At 38.2% G+C, this 14,461-nt stretch overlaps 1 protein-coding gene across 2 annotated transcripts in view; it reads left to right on the top strand.

Annotated features, from left to right (window-relative positions):
• The first annotated feature begins 1,962 nt into the window (after nt 1-1,962).
• Nucleotides 1,963-14,461, top strand: part of Sec24CD (COPII coat complex component secretory 24CD) — a 28,874-nt gene continuing 16,375 nt past the window's right edge. For both annotated transcript variants that reach the window (XR_016305102.1, XM_089649357.1), the window contains exons 1-6: nt 1,963-2,076; nt 3,715-5,354; nt 7,848-7,965; nt 11,074-11,159; nt 11,836-12,025; nt 14,179-14,288. Coding sequence is in view for 1 of the 2 variants with exons in the window: in XM_089649357.1 (XP_089505483.1) it covers nt 3,741-5,354; nt 7,848-7,965; nt 11,074-11,159; nt 11,836-12,025; nt 14,179-14,288 (2,118 nt within the window). In the remaining variant the exon portion in view is untranslated. The remainder of the gene's footprint in view (nt 2,077-3,714; nt 5,355-7,847; nt 7,966-11,073; nt 11,160-11,835; nt 12,026-14,178; nt 14,289-14,461) is intronic.

The raw sequence follows: 14,461 nt of genomic DNA, 5'->3' as shown, positions 1-14,461 counted from the left end.
GGACAGATTGTATATTGGAATGATAAAATCTACACCCTTTGGACAAATTGTATATTGGAATGATAAAATCTACACCCTTTGGACAAATTGTACATCAGATTTATAAAATCTACTCCCTCTCAACAAATTGCACATTGGAATTATAAAATCTAGCATGTTACTGGAATTTAACTCGGAATCCTGTCGTCCGCTATAATCACTGAGCTATTGTGTCAACTTTGCTTCTCCAGCTGTGCTTCTCCACTGTAAAATATTTATCATAATTTGAAAACACCACAGTAATTGATAAATTGAAACCATCAGACCGGTCGGTGGCTGAGTTGACATCGCGTTCGGGTCCCACTCAGGCGTGGTGTATTCAATTCATCAACTGGCTTAGTCCTCCATCACAACACAAGCAACATTTTCCGCTTACTGTGGTGGTAGTAGGTAGTAGGAGTAGTGACCAACCGATTAGTATCAGTTTTTCGTGCACATCAAAGGATCTTGGCGCCAACAGCGTTCATATGTTGGCCTCATCCGTCATAGTCAGCATCCACCATCTTATTTTGCGCAATTTTTTTTGGTCGCTCTTCTTTCGTGGTGGACGTAAACAGTGTCCAGTTTTGGACTAGTACATTCTGGTTCAGTTCTGGCTGCCAGTACATATGGCCCAACATATGTACTGGCAGCTTTAGAATATTTTTGAGTTTCCTTAATTTCTTATGGGGAAAATTGCATTGAGTGTTTTAAATGAATGAATTATATTCATAAACCGAGATTTTACTGTATTATAAAAATAAAAGTTATTACATCAGTATTTTTTAACTACGTTGTCATAGTTAAATTAATTCTCCAAATTAGAATTTTTTTAAGCTCGCCCTGACGACCATAACCCGAACGGTAAGAGGTAGATAGATGGGTGCGTGACGTCATCTGTGCTCCTCTGCACGTCTACCGTGGGTAGGACTGGGTAGGCATTTTGTATGGAGATTTTCTCAATTCTTCAGGAATTCCAGTATTTTTTTTATTTATATTGACCGTCTAAATAAATTAAGGGTATATATTTTTTTTTTTTTAATATCAAAATTTCATGAGATATTTTTTTTTACGTTATAATTTGTTATTCGCGCCAAACATCGCAGGACATTGGGGTTCACACGGTATTATCCATATACCTACGTAGCCCACAGGTTAACAGGGCTAATAGTTCGAGGTGTACTCGCCAGCGGGGTCAAACCATTGCTCTTACGTAAATTTTAAATGAGTTTCTACTTATTCATTTTTACAAAAACGTTAATTTTGGGAGCTTAATAGCTTCAATATTACCGCTTTAAATTTAACTAAACCTTCTTAAATATCAGGAGATAATGCTAATTATTATTCGTACTGATAGCTAAAAAATGATGTTCTCGGAAGTTTTTATGCAAAAATGTTAGACGCTATCTGTTCTCTTATATAAAATGACATTATATTAACATGTTTTACAATAATTGTGTGTATTTGGACTCGTATTATGAAACTAAAAACACAAAAAATCATAACAACCTCATAACAGTAGTTTAACAGAAAGAGATGTTTAGTTATTTTATTGTAAAAAACTTAACACGGAGTACATTGGACGTCAGATTTAGTTCGAAGTATGTAAGCGTTTGTAGAGTACAGCTTTTAAATCAATTTTTAAGAACGATTTATTAATTCAGAGATTAAAAATAGATAATTATATATGTTTATTCAGAATCAGTGTTTTTGGTCTACATGAACATATTTTTCAAACGTCTAAAATTTTTTTACTCAACTTCCTTATTCCACTTTAATTTAATTTCCTAATAATGGTGATAAAACTACATAATAAATATAATTTGATGTGAAAGTATCATATTATAATATTGTTATTATTATAAATTAAGTAAGAACTTTACGATACGTCAAACATAATACGCACTGAGCAGCCATTTTACCCGAATTCCACATCTGCAGCGAGTTCTGGCAACACCGTCCAGGAATACGTGGCCCGAATGTTATTCTCGTGTCACCGCGGCTGTTTGTTTATTATTTTCATATATTTGTGAGCCACGGAGAATCTCCAGATTCCAGGTAAACCTTCTAAATTATATATCCTACCATCTGTGCAAAAATCTCCGCCGAAATCTGCGTAATTAATTTAAAAAATGACAGACTGGTTACACCTCTCTACCGGACATCTTTAGATAATAAAATTCTTAAGGTTTACTGATATCTATTACACGGCTAATAAAAAGATATAACAATTATGTAAAGCGTAATTCAATGCGTAAAGGTTTGAGCTTACTGTCAAATTTGACATTTCTTATAGCATTACGTGTGTACTCTCAATTTCTACATCTTTTACATGTATAATGACATGTCACTTTTTACAGGAATATCACTTTCTTTTAATGAACTGGTTTTATAATGTTTAAACGGAATGATTCCCAGTTTGGCATTTTCACTGACTCTGCGCCAGGATTCTATGTGATGTATACAACACGTACCTTGAATTAAATGTCATTATTTATAATTAAATTTGACAAGAATCTAATTATCCTCACGCATATGTGCCACGGGATGATTTCCCTACTAACAGAGCGTCTGTTAAAATCATTCAATTTAATTTTACATATAGATATATTGCGCAATTGCGCAATTAAAAAAATACTTGCTTACGTTTTTTTACATGTTATTATTAATTTATTGATGTAAATGCGTGTTGTATTTTGATTTGTCAACCTAATTTAAAACTAAATAAACGCAATGAATACAGATTTTGTAAATCTTTACTTAATTGAGGTAGAATATTGTGCAATTATATTATTGTTTTATCTGCAGTTTGGTATTTTTATTAGAGATATTAACTCTTTTTTATAGAATTGGGTCATGTTTAAAGAAGGAAGAAAGCGACATTTGATCTATAGGTAGGTATTATAAATTCAACTATGTTTTTCTCCAAAGTGATTGAATTTTATCTTTATATAAATAAATCATGAAAATCGTAAATAAATACATAATTCTTCTTTTTGTATGTTGAAACATGGGTGTCTTTTTTATCTTAACTATAAAGTAGATCTGTTTGTATGTCTCATCAAAAAATCATGAACGTTAAGATCTGGCATCATAAAATTTGTACATATTTTTCCGTGTTGAATTTCTAGGTTTACCCAACATCATTAGCTCTGGCGCTTTGAAATATTCACTTAACCATGTAAAAAACAGGGCACCATATTGTTTGTTCCATATTTTTCAACCATTCATGTAAAAGTAGAGTTTAAACTCTAGCGAAGCCGGGTGGTAACTAATACTTCCAAAACGTTGAAGCCGGGTGGTAACAAATACTTCTATAATGTTGAAGCCGGGTGGTAACTAATACTTCTATAATGTTGAAACCGGGTGGTAAATAATAGTTCTTATTATTAATGTTGAATGTTTCATTTTAAATCGCAATGTTGTGCAACAGCTGTTACATTTTTCAATGTCAATTAGCAAGCGGTCAACATAAATGTATTGATTTATGTCTAAAAAATTTTACACTTCAAAAATCATAATAATCACAGTAAATATTAGTTGAACACAGTAATCAAACAAATGAATTATTTGCAGCAACAGCATGTTTCAAACTTCTTATTTGATTTAATTCATTTTTGAAAATATTGGTTGATTCAGCTTTGTTTTTCTAACTAATGGATATTTTTTACCAATTGTTTTTTTTTTTTGCTTCAGCCGGACAGGAGTGACTCAGCTCAGCGATGAACCCCCAATTCATGGCCGGCGCCCCTCCGGCGTTCAATAACAACCCCATGCAGCCCCAGGGCTCCTTCCCCCCACTGCCAAATGGGGCCCACGCCAACCAGCTCAACGCCAACTTCAGCCAGAAGATGCAGGGCCTCAGTCTGGACCAGCAACCACAGGGGCCCCCGCCACAGAATGGCCCCTTCACCAATGGGCCCAGCCGCCAGTTTCCCCCCGGACAGATGCCGCCCGGACAGATGCCGCCCGGGCAGATGCCGCCCGGACAGATGCCGCCCGGACAGATGCTGCCCGGACAGATGCCGCCCGGACAGAGGAGTATGCCACAAGGACAAGCGCAGCTGCCGCCTGGACAGTTACCCCCCGGTCAAATGCCTCCAGGTCAAATGCCACCGGGTCAGATACCAACCAGGCAGGCTCCACAGGGTCAGTTGCCTCCTGCTCAATTGAATCAGGGACAACTGCCGCCCAGTCAGTTTCCCCCCCGACAGATGACTCCGGGTCAACTGCCCCCTGGTCAGTCTCCCCCCAGCCAGGGACAGCCACCCAGGAATCAAATGCAGCCGGGACAGCTGCCACCGAGTCAGTTGCAGCAATCGGGACAACTGCCACCTAGCCAGTTGCAACCGGGACAGTTGCAAGGGGGCCAACAAGCACCGCCGCAAGCGGGTCAATTACAGACAGGACAACTTCCACCAAGTCAAATGCCGCCGAGACAGATGACGCCGAGTCAGTTACCACCGGGACAGCTGCCACCAGGGCCGCTCCCATCCTTTAGTGGCCCCCCACAGGAACCCCAAAGGTCACCTTCAAACTTCAACTCACATCCTCCCCCCGTATCCACTCCAAACCAGATGCAACAACAACCTGCGCCTCCCACTAACAATCAAATGCAACAACCACCATTAGGTCAACCAAATCAACAGGCGCAGAGAATGCAACCGCAACCACCTGCGCAGAGCAGACCAAACATGCCCCCGACTCCTCAAGGTGGGCAGCAAAACAACCAGTTCCAAGCGCCGCAAAACAGTCAGTTCCAAGCGCCGCAAGGACAATTCAGTCAGGGAACAACAAACTATCCCGGCCAGGCTGCGCCCATGAAGGGTTTACCGCACATGCCTCCTCCAATCAGCAGTCAAGCCGGAGCCATGCCCCCACTACCCGGACAGCAGTACCAGAAGCCGGCCCAACAACCGGGATTCACAAACCAACAGCCGGGATTCCAGCAACAGCAACCGGGCTTCCCGCCGCAGCAACCTGCCTTCCCGCAGCAACAGCCACCGTTCCCGGCCCAGCAGGGCTCCTTTGCGCCGGGATTCCCGCCACAACAACAACCGGGATTACCGCCACAGCAACAGCCAGGGTTTCCTCCACAGCAACAACCGGGATTCCCACCCCAACAGCCAGGATTTCCACCCCAACAAGCGGGATTTCCGCCACAACAACAGCCTGGATATCCGCCCCAACAACCAGGGTTTCCGCCCCAACAACCGGGATACAACAACCAACCTGTTCAGCCGCAGATGCCACAAGGATACCCCGGGCAGCAGGGACAGTACGGCTACAACCAGCAGGCACCCAAGAGGTTGAATCCTGACCAGATGCCGAGTCCAGTAAGTTCAACTCTTTAAATACAGCTAAATCATTTCTAATACTTTCACACTACAGAATTTTCCGTTTTTACTGCACAGTAATTTTCTCCGATCGTCGATTCGACATGCTTGGCTGGTAAAATTTGTATGGAATGTTGAAGATGCACTAATTTGCATGCCAGACTTTGATTTGAAATGTATAGTTGTGATCAATATTAGAGACAACACTTCATATTACTATTACATAAATTGCATTATTTACATTACTTAATGACTCCATAATTTACTCGGGGGTGTATAAACTTTAGGTAATACAAGTTCACTGTATATCCAAATTAAAAATCAGAAGCATTTCTCCATCTGTCAAATTTTTAAATACGTCTATTTGAATTTAATTTTCTTTTCATGAATGAATACAAATTTTGTAAGTTGAAATTAATACGCTTCCCGACATCCAATCGAGCTGATCAGCTGACGGACTCGTGGATGACAATGCATTCTATCAACTTTTGGTAGCAATCACGCCCACACATGTGGACTTGTACGCATTTGTCTGAAATTCGACATTACATCAATTAATATACAGTCAAACTTGCCCCTTACTCGCCACTTGATCGACTAAATTTGCCCCTTACAGCCATTAATAGTTATATCCAAAATAGGTTTTTTAAACGTCGTATGTACCTACCTACCTACCTGCCTCTACTATTAATATATTCGCACAGTACAGTATACTTTCAAAATAGGAGTATTGAGGGAAGCGTTGCATGTGTTAGGGTGAACGGTGATTTCAAGGGGTGGTTTGATATCACAAAAGGTGTTAAACAAGGCTGCGTAATGTCACCGTGGTTATTCAATCTATACATGGATAATTGTATGCAAGAATTGAAAGAGTGGGAGCGAATTTGAGTAATTTGAAAGTATGTTGCCTCTTGTATGCTGATGATGCGGTGCTGATTGCTAATAGTATGGATGATCTGCAGTCTCTCGTGTCTAGGATGAACGAAGTATGCATGAAGAATGAGTCAATGATTGATGAATGTAAGTAAGTCTAAAGTAATATTGTTTGAAAGAGAGAGTACGAAAACAGTGTGCAATATAGCTGTGAATGAGGAATACTTGGAGCAGGTGGATGAGTTTGTGTATTTAGGAAGCATGTTTACGAGAGATGGGAAGGCTGACAGAGATATTGAAAGAAGAGTAAATGCAGGTAACTCCATTAATGGAGGACTGAACGCAGTTGGCGCTAACAAAAAATTGTCCAAAGAAGCGAAGGTACCTACCCTGATGTATGGAAGTGAGGCATGGAACTGGCAAAGAAAGGATGAAAGTAGATTGAATGCTGTTGAAATGAGGTCCCTGAGGCGTATGTGTGGTAAAACCATGTAAGTGTGAGGAATGTGGAGATCCGCAAAGAGTGCAAGGCTGATGTAAGCGTAGTGAGTATGATCAAGAAAGGGATGCTTAGATGGTTTGGGCATGTAGAGCGAATGAGCGAAGAAAGGAGTGTAAGGAGAATATACGATGCAAATGTGAATGGTAGCAGAAGTCGGGGACGCCCGAGGAAGACATGGCACGACCAAGTGAATCAGATACTTGAGTCGGGCCATGTCAAGAGTCAGAACAATAGAAGAGTATGTATGAGACGATGTATGAATGTGAATGAGGCAAGGAGTGTGTGGCAAGACCGAGTTGTTTGGCGGTCCGTCCTCTTTGCCTACCCCTGCGGGAAACGGCGTGATGGTTAGTTAGTTAGTTAGTTAAAATACATTTTTATTACTCAAGTCTATTATTAATGATTGTTTTAAAGATTTTGCTTTCATGCTTCTCAATTTCCTCTTCAAAACAATCAACGCATTATAACTATAATCACCTGGTTCAAGGCTTCCAAGAAAAATGTCACTACCTTGTGCGTACTGTACCTACCGCTTGTAAAATCGTAATTGTCATAAATAACTAGCTTGCGGGATTGTTTTGGTTTTCGGCTGTAAAATTTTACTTATCACAAACCAGTGATGCACAACCCGCGGCCCTATTCTTGCTGCCCGCAAGTCAATTTCATACGGCCCACTTGGCTATTGAGAAAAACAAAATTTTTGGGGTAATTCTTGAAAACCCTGGCTGAGAGAACATTTTTTCATAGAGTTTCGTTTAATTTACTCTGCATTTCCTAAATAGAACCAAATTTTAAGCCGTTTTACATAACACGAAATTAAAATATTCAACAGAAACCTTAACTCTTGAATATCACTGTCAACCCGCTCCCCAACGAAAATATCCACTTGTAGAATATACAAAGCGGCCCCTCTGCTGAAAAAGCTGTGCATCACTGTTATAAATTTACCCCGTGCAGGTACTCGTAACTCAGTACCTTCATAAACAGATTTATTGGTTTTTCGAACAAAATAGACAATGACAATGAGACAATAGACATGGAATGGACGTTGGAAGTATACCTTTCATAATAAGAGAGTTTTTCATGTTTCTAATTGGTCTGTTTTTGTTTCTGTTTAGATCCAAGTGATGATAGACGATCAGAACAACAACGGAGGCATATTTGTGACCAATCAGAAAGGGCAGGTGCCCCCCTTGGTGGCCACAGACTTCACCGTCGATGATCAGGGAAATGCCAGTGAGTACACTTACCAGAGATTTGGGAATTTTCTCCTTGTTTATTTTATTTAGAATAATGGCAAAAGTGACATTTATACACATGATAGTTATCGACAGTCGTGGTACAATTTAGAAAGAAAGTCAACAAGACAAAAGTAAATAGAATAGACTTTACCTGTGGTGTCCCAGGAAATTCCAAGCTCAATTTCCAAAGGCTCAAATTCCAAAATCAAACGTCAAGTGTCCACTTAAATTTTTTTTGTGTCGCATTGTATAAGTATATGATAACAATTCTTCCAGATTTCGGTAGTTTATACCAGTGTTCCGCAAAGTGTGCTCCGCGGCACACTGGTGTGCCGTGGCCATTTGTAAGTGTGCCGCGAGTCCCGCGTCACTTCTCACAAAGTGCTCTGTAAATCGGTCTTTACTTTTCAATGCGGCGCGGCGGCCGGAGATGGCGTGGGTGGGACTCGATCGCTGCGAAATGGCCGTGTGCTACGCTACATTATCACATGTGCTACACTACATATGTGGGGTCCTATTGCTACATTATCACGTGATTGCGCACGAGCTATCGGGGTGCATGCGCGTGACAACATAACATTACGAATTACGACGGTGACGTTGCGCCCGCTTGTTTAGAAGTCATTCGTTAATGCTAGTGTTTGGTTGTGTCGTCGCGAACTTAATTGACTTTTTTAATTGCAAAAAAATATCCCATATTACGTGTATATAATGGATAAATTCGTTAAACGTACCGCAAGTTTGTCAAGTGAAACTAATGATTCCCAAGAAGAAGCAGAGTCAACAAAGAAAAAACCTAAGCTTTTTGATCGGAAATACGATGAGAGCTATGTGCGTTATGGCTTTATATATTGCGGTGACGAATCGTGCCCAATCCCAAAATGTCTTGTTTGTGGAGAAACTTTGGCTAATAATTCGATGGTGCCCAGTAAACTTTCACGACATTTAACAACTAAACACCCATCGGTGGCTCACAAAGATAAAGCCTTCTTTCAACGTATGAAAGACCAGCCTAAACATAATGCAGGTTTTTGCATTAAACATCTTTTCATGTTATATTGATTTTAATAATAAATACTAAGAAAATATTGTTTTTGGTAAATTTTGGTTCGGAGTGGCCACGCTTAATACGAAAAATTTTTAGAAAAAAACTTTAGATATGCCGTAATTACTATAAAAGGAAATTTTTTGGCTTGGTGGTGGCGGAAAAAGTCATAATTACACAAACCCGGCTAGACAAACCCTGCTTTGCCAAACAAACCATTCAAAATCTGGGATGTTTTTTTAAAATTGTGATGACATGCAGCTTTCGTAGTTTAACCTCAAAGTTTGCCGTTATTCGTAATAAGCCTAGCCAATCCTATCCAAAATTTACCTTGTTTTTTTTTCTTTGGTATACCGTTAAAATTTCTTGATTAGTTAGGTGTACCGTGAACATAAAAAGTTTGCGGAGCACTGGTTTATACAACTGTTGTTACTAATAATATTATTTTGTACAAGAAACCTGTAAATAAATAATGCTAAAAATATAATTATTCATTATGACGTAAAAATTTTGACATTTCTTACGAAGTTAATTTTCATCACTTTTCTTGGGTGAAATATTATAAAAATTACATCAAAATAATGTAGATAAAACTATCTTTCTGATTATACCTCAAATCTATTATTTCCACAATCAACAAGTTAATTAGTTAATTAGTTAGCAATCACAAGTTAATTTTCATCACTTTTCTTTGGTGAAATATTATAAAAATTACATCAAAATAATGTAGATAAAACTATCTTTCTGATTATACCTCAAATCTATTATTTCCACAATCAACAAGTTAATTAGTTAATTAGTTAGCAATCACAAGTTAATTTTCATCACTTTTCTTGGGTGAAATATTATAAAAATTACATCAAAATAATGTAGATAAAACTATCTTTCTGATTATACCTCAAATCTATTATTTCCACAATCAACAAGTTAATTAGTTAATTAGTTAGCAATCACAAGTTAATTTTCATCACTTTTCTTGGGTGAAATATTATAAAAATTACATCAAAATAATGTAGATAAAACTATCTTTCTGATTATACCTCAAATCTATTATTTCCACAATCAACAAGTTAATTAGTTAATTAGTTAGCAATCACAAGTTAATTTTCATCACTTTTCTTGGGTGAAATATTATAAAAATTACATCAAAATAATGTAGATAAAAAACTATCTTTCTGATTATACCTCAAATCTATTATTTCCACAATCAATTTATATCAAAAATAATGAAAGAAGACTCTTTGACACTAAAAACGCGGCAAATATTTCGTTGGCATTCCACAGAAAAATTCTTTGTAAAAAATCTGAAAAGCTAGAAGTCATTCCGGTATTTGCTGCGTAAAGAACGAGAATAGCCCAAGCGATTGTGACCTTGTTCTTCATACAAATTCCTTATACATAAGGGTCAAAATCGCACATAATTTTTTTTTTTTTTTTTAATTCCTAGATAATGTGCCGCACTCACATATGCGGTACGGGATATGACGGGTTAAGCACAAATGAAGAAGAAACAAAAACAATAAAATATGCACTACTAAAATGTTTAGTTAATACTGCTTTATACTTCAATAGTGACATTTAAAAACATCAGTTAATATAGCATAAGACTTACCAGTGGTGTGTTATCTATTTATAGCAGCATTGTAGCAATAATACATACTGTGTAGTTATATTACGTTATGTTAGTGTTTTTAGTTTCTCAATTTGGGCGGTTGGTATGGGGCGGCGGTACCCATACCAAGTGTCAAGCTACAGCCGGTAATAGGTGTTAACAGGGGTGCCCGGTTCATGGGGTGAGGTTTGTTGCGTGACGGCCCAATAGGAAGAGGCCAGTTGAGGGACACCCTTCCACCTCCCCAGCTGGACTCTCTCAACCCATCACCGTGCACCGCAGTGGACACTCTCGGAGAAACTATCCCCCAGATTCCTACACACCCTTGTATCCTTCTCCTCCCAGAACCTCCTCTCCTTCCTAACCTTAAATAGATCCTCCACGCAGGAGGTTAATATAGAAATAAAAGTATCTTCTGTCAATTAGAAGTTATTTTTAAATTCCAGGTCCCCGTTACATCCGCAGCTCCATGTACAGTGTCCCCGCCACTCCTGACATGATCAAGCAAACTGCCGTGCCATTCTGTGTTGTCGTGAGTATACATAATCATTTTCCTAATTTATCGTCGGTTCGTATTGAAAGTCAGTGCTGATTATTAATTATTAAAAAGTTAAATAACTCTTTTCGAAATTTAAACATTTTAAGGTAGTTTTCAGGTACAAAAGTTGAATTGTTTGTGCTGAGAAAATAATGGAAAAATATTGTTGCATGGGAAAAAAAAACAGAATTTCAAAAAAAGTTTGTGCACTTTACCGCCAGACACCAAACGGAATAATAATAAGTGCCAGTTTTCTTACTGATTCTCTGCACAAAAGGAATGTGTTTTCTAAATGTCGAATTTAAATTATTATTATACCTTTTGAGTTAAAATATTTCGGTAACTTTTTTGTTAACATTTTCATGTTTGATATTAAAATTTTATTATTTAGAATTATCAATGTTTATTTCAAATACAAACATCTCATAGGTAATTTTTTCTGGATTCTAAAATGCTATTTGTTTTTACAACGCCTTTAAAAATAAGAAATATATAGGACAATTCCGAAATTTAACGATAAATTCTACCGTGCATCGCGTCATTGAGGCTTGTAGGTAAAAATATTTAAAAGCCTGAAGGTTTAATGGATCACATATTCCACGTCCTCGCAGATCAGGTTAACTATGTTTGATGAGCAGCTTGAATGGCCAGGTACTTGTGATGGTTCCAGGTGTCCCCGATGGCAGAGGTCCTGGAGACGGAGCGTCCCCCACCCCTGCTGGACATCGCGGCGTTGACAGGCTCCCCCGGGCTGGGCCCCGTGCGCTGCTCACGCTGCAAGGCCTACCTGTGCCCCGCCATGCGCTTCGTGGACGCCGGCAGACACTTCCAGTGCGCCTTCTGCAAGACCACCACCGAAGGTACTACCCTCATACTCGGCACCCCCCTCACAAACTTGAGTATTTTATAGTTTCTTTGACCGTGAACAGAAAGAGTCTTTTCAAATCCGGACAAGTGATTAAGTACCTACCTAATATTTATATTTTAGCAGACCATAAAAGAAGAAATAAGTATCTTATCAACGTGGTAAGACTCTGGTAAACGAGCAACTTTTTACTATAATTTCTTGCCGGCAAGGTTGCTCAAGATTGTCATGTATTGCCTGTTTATGTCCACATATTGTCCTGTCCTGGCGGTTACCGATAGGCTACCTATATTACGGCAACATTGCTAGGCCAAATCTACTTCCGTCTTGCTATGTTACATTTGTGCATCTTAGTTCGCCACCTTACCCTCTACCAAAACCGTCATAACTTTGAACACGATTGATAATTTTTTTTTTTTTTTTGGCCGTGAAAATCTTAAATAATAATTATGCAATTTTTCTTTCACTTTTGCAAGTTGAGTGGAATTGCTGCAGAAGATCTATTGTGTTACGAATTTGTCATATATATTATGACACAACAATATTGACTGCCAACAGATTGCCCTGCAAAACTATAATTGACGGCAATGGGCAATAATTGGCTATTAATAAGTCTTCCTTGAGACACAAGGAAAACACTGGTTATTATAGAATTACTAGCTGTACCCCACCACGCATTGCTGTCGCTCAGTCTGTCTGCGCAGATAGATAAACGACAGCGTATAGATGGCGCTGATCATGTTTTTACCTGTCACAGGTGACATCTATATAATATAGGTATATAAAAACACGCGTACTCAAATCCAAGGTGGTGTCAAAATTTCAAAGCAATCGGTGAAGATCTTTGGGAGATTTGAGATTTTGAACACGTGAACATTATCATTTTTATTTATATAGATAGATGTAGGAATTAGTAAGGTCCCGCTGATGAGAGAGTTTCCTTCAAGTATCATAGTGTATTCCGTTGGAATCTCTCAAAAACAAAATATCCATAATAAATTAACCGTAGTGGATGCATGGAATGGAACTTCCACAACAATTCTACTAATCTTGTAGCAGTATCTTTACCAATATTATTACTTCCCTAAAAGGGAACTCAATGTTACATGTGGGTAGAATAATTGTGTGCACCAGTAATAAAAACTCTATTAACAACTTTAACATTTATTATATAAAATTCTGTTACTACACATATTGCTCTAGGAAGTTAATATTAATCAAGAGACTCATTATAAAAGCTTTAACTCTCAAGGTGTGTCGAGTTAGATATTACCTCGATAGTTGACAAAATGCAAGTCATGACAGTTGAATTTACGAATGGATAAAATGATGCTTTAATGAATTTAATGGGCGCCAGCTCAAAATCACTTAATTCTGAACAAAATTTATATAATTAACAGAGTAATCTCTAAGATACTAAAGTATAAAAAATCAATCTCAATTTGGAAAGCATCTTACGTATATCCTAAGTCCGCCAAGGTCGGCAAACCTTCACAAACGTCCCGTGTCCCCGAGTATCTCGCCCTAACTGACGGAACAAATTCCTACGATGCACAGCGCTCTTCAGACTAGTAGTTCGCAAATCAAGACGGCAACTTGAGAATGCTGTCAGCCGCTACGGTAGGAACTCAAAAGCAAGACTGCTACAATCTAAACCAATTTAAATCTCCATTGGATTCGTATTTGGAGACAAGAAAGGATTAACTTATACTTTGAATTTCTTTATTTTATTACTTTACTTTATTAGAGTTATAAATGTGTACCGGTTTTGGTTGACCTCAACCTTCTCAGAACAATAAACATATAAACTATTATTTATTGTCCTGATGAAGGTTGTGATCAACCGAAACCCGTCAACTACGTTATTATAACTTTAAGAAAGTGGTTTTGAACGATGAACTTTTGTTAATTTGTATAATGTCAAGCCACAAGTGTTAGCTTTCTTCGGTACTTTAAGGATTAACTTATTTTAAATTTAAAACAACTCAATTACTGTTAACCTTATTGTGAAATCAGATATGAGCGCATCTGCAGAATGCTGCCTGCTCATTAAATAATAAGGCTGCAGACTGTCATAATATATATATGGTAATCACTCGTTTAAACAAATCAATTTACCACATCTAACTGTCACTGTTTTAATTGTAGTTCCGATGGAGTACACCCAATATCTGAATAGCGGCCAGCAGTACGGACAATCTGCACCAGAAATGTCTCTGGGATGTTACGAAATTGTTGCCACAAAGGAATACTGTCGGGTAAATACATTATTTCAATCCAAAACACATCTTCATATTTCACATATCTAACGGAATACAAAATACTGGGCACATCTTTGGCGTGTCTCCCAGCTGCGCGTACCAGTAACCAAGATATCAATTATGCTAGTTCTTTGGAGCAGCTTCCATTGAAATATCTCTCTAACAAACAT

The sequence above is a fragment of the Hesperophylax consimilis genome, chromosome 29, assembly GCF_061612785.1.
Source record: "Hesperophylax consimilis isolate HC1 chromosome 29, BYU_Hcon_1.0, whole genome shotgun sequence".
In the NCBI taxonomy this organism is placed as follows: domain Eukaryota; kingdom Metazoa; phylum Arthropoda; class Insecta; order Trichoptera; family Limnephilidae; genus Hesperophylax; species Hesperophylax consimilis.
This window is presented reverse-complemented; position numbering and strand designations above follow the sequence as displayed.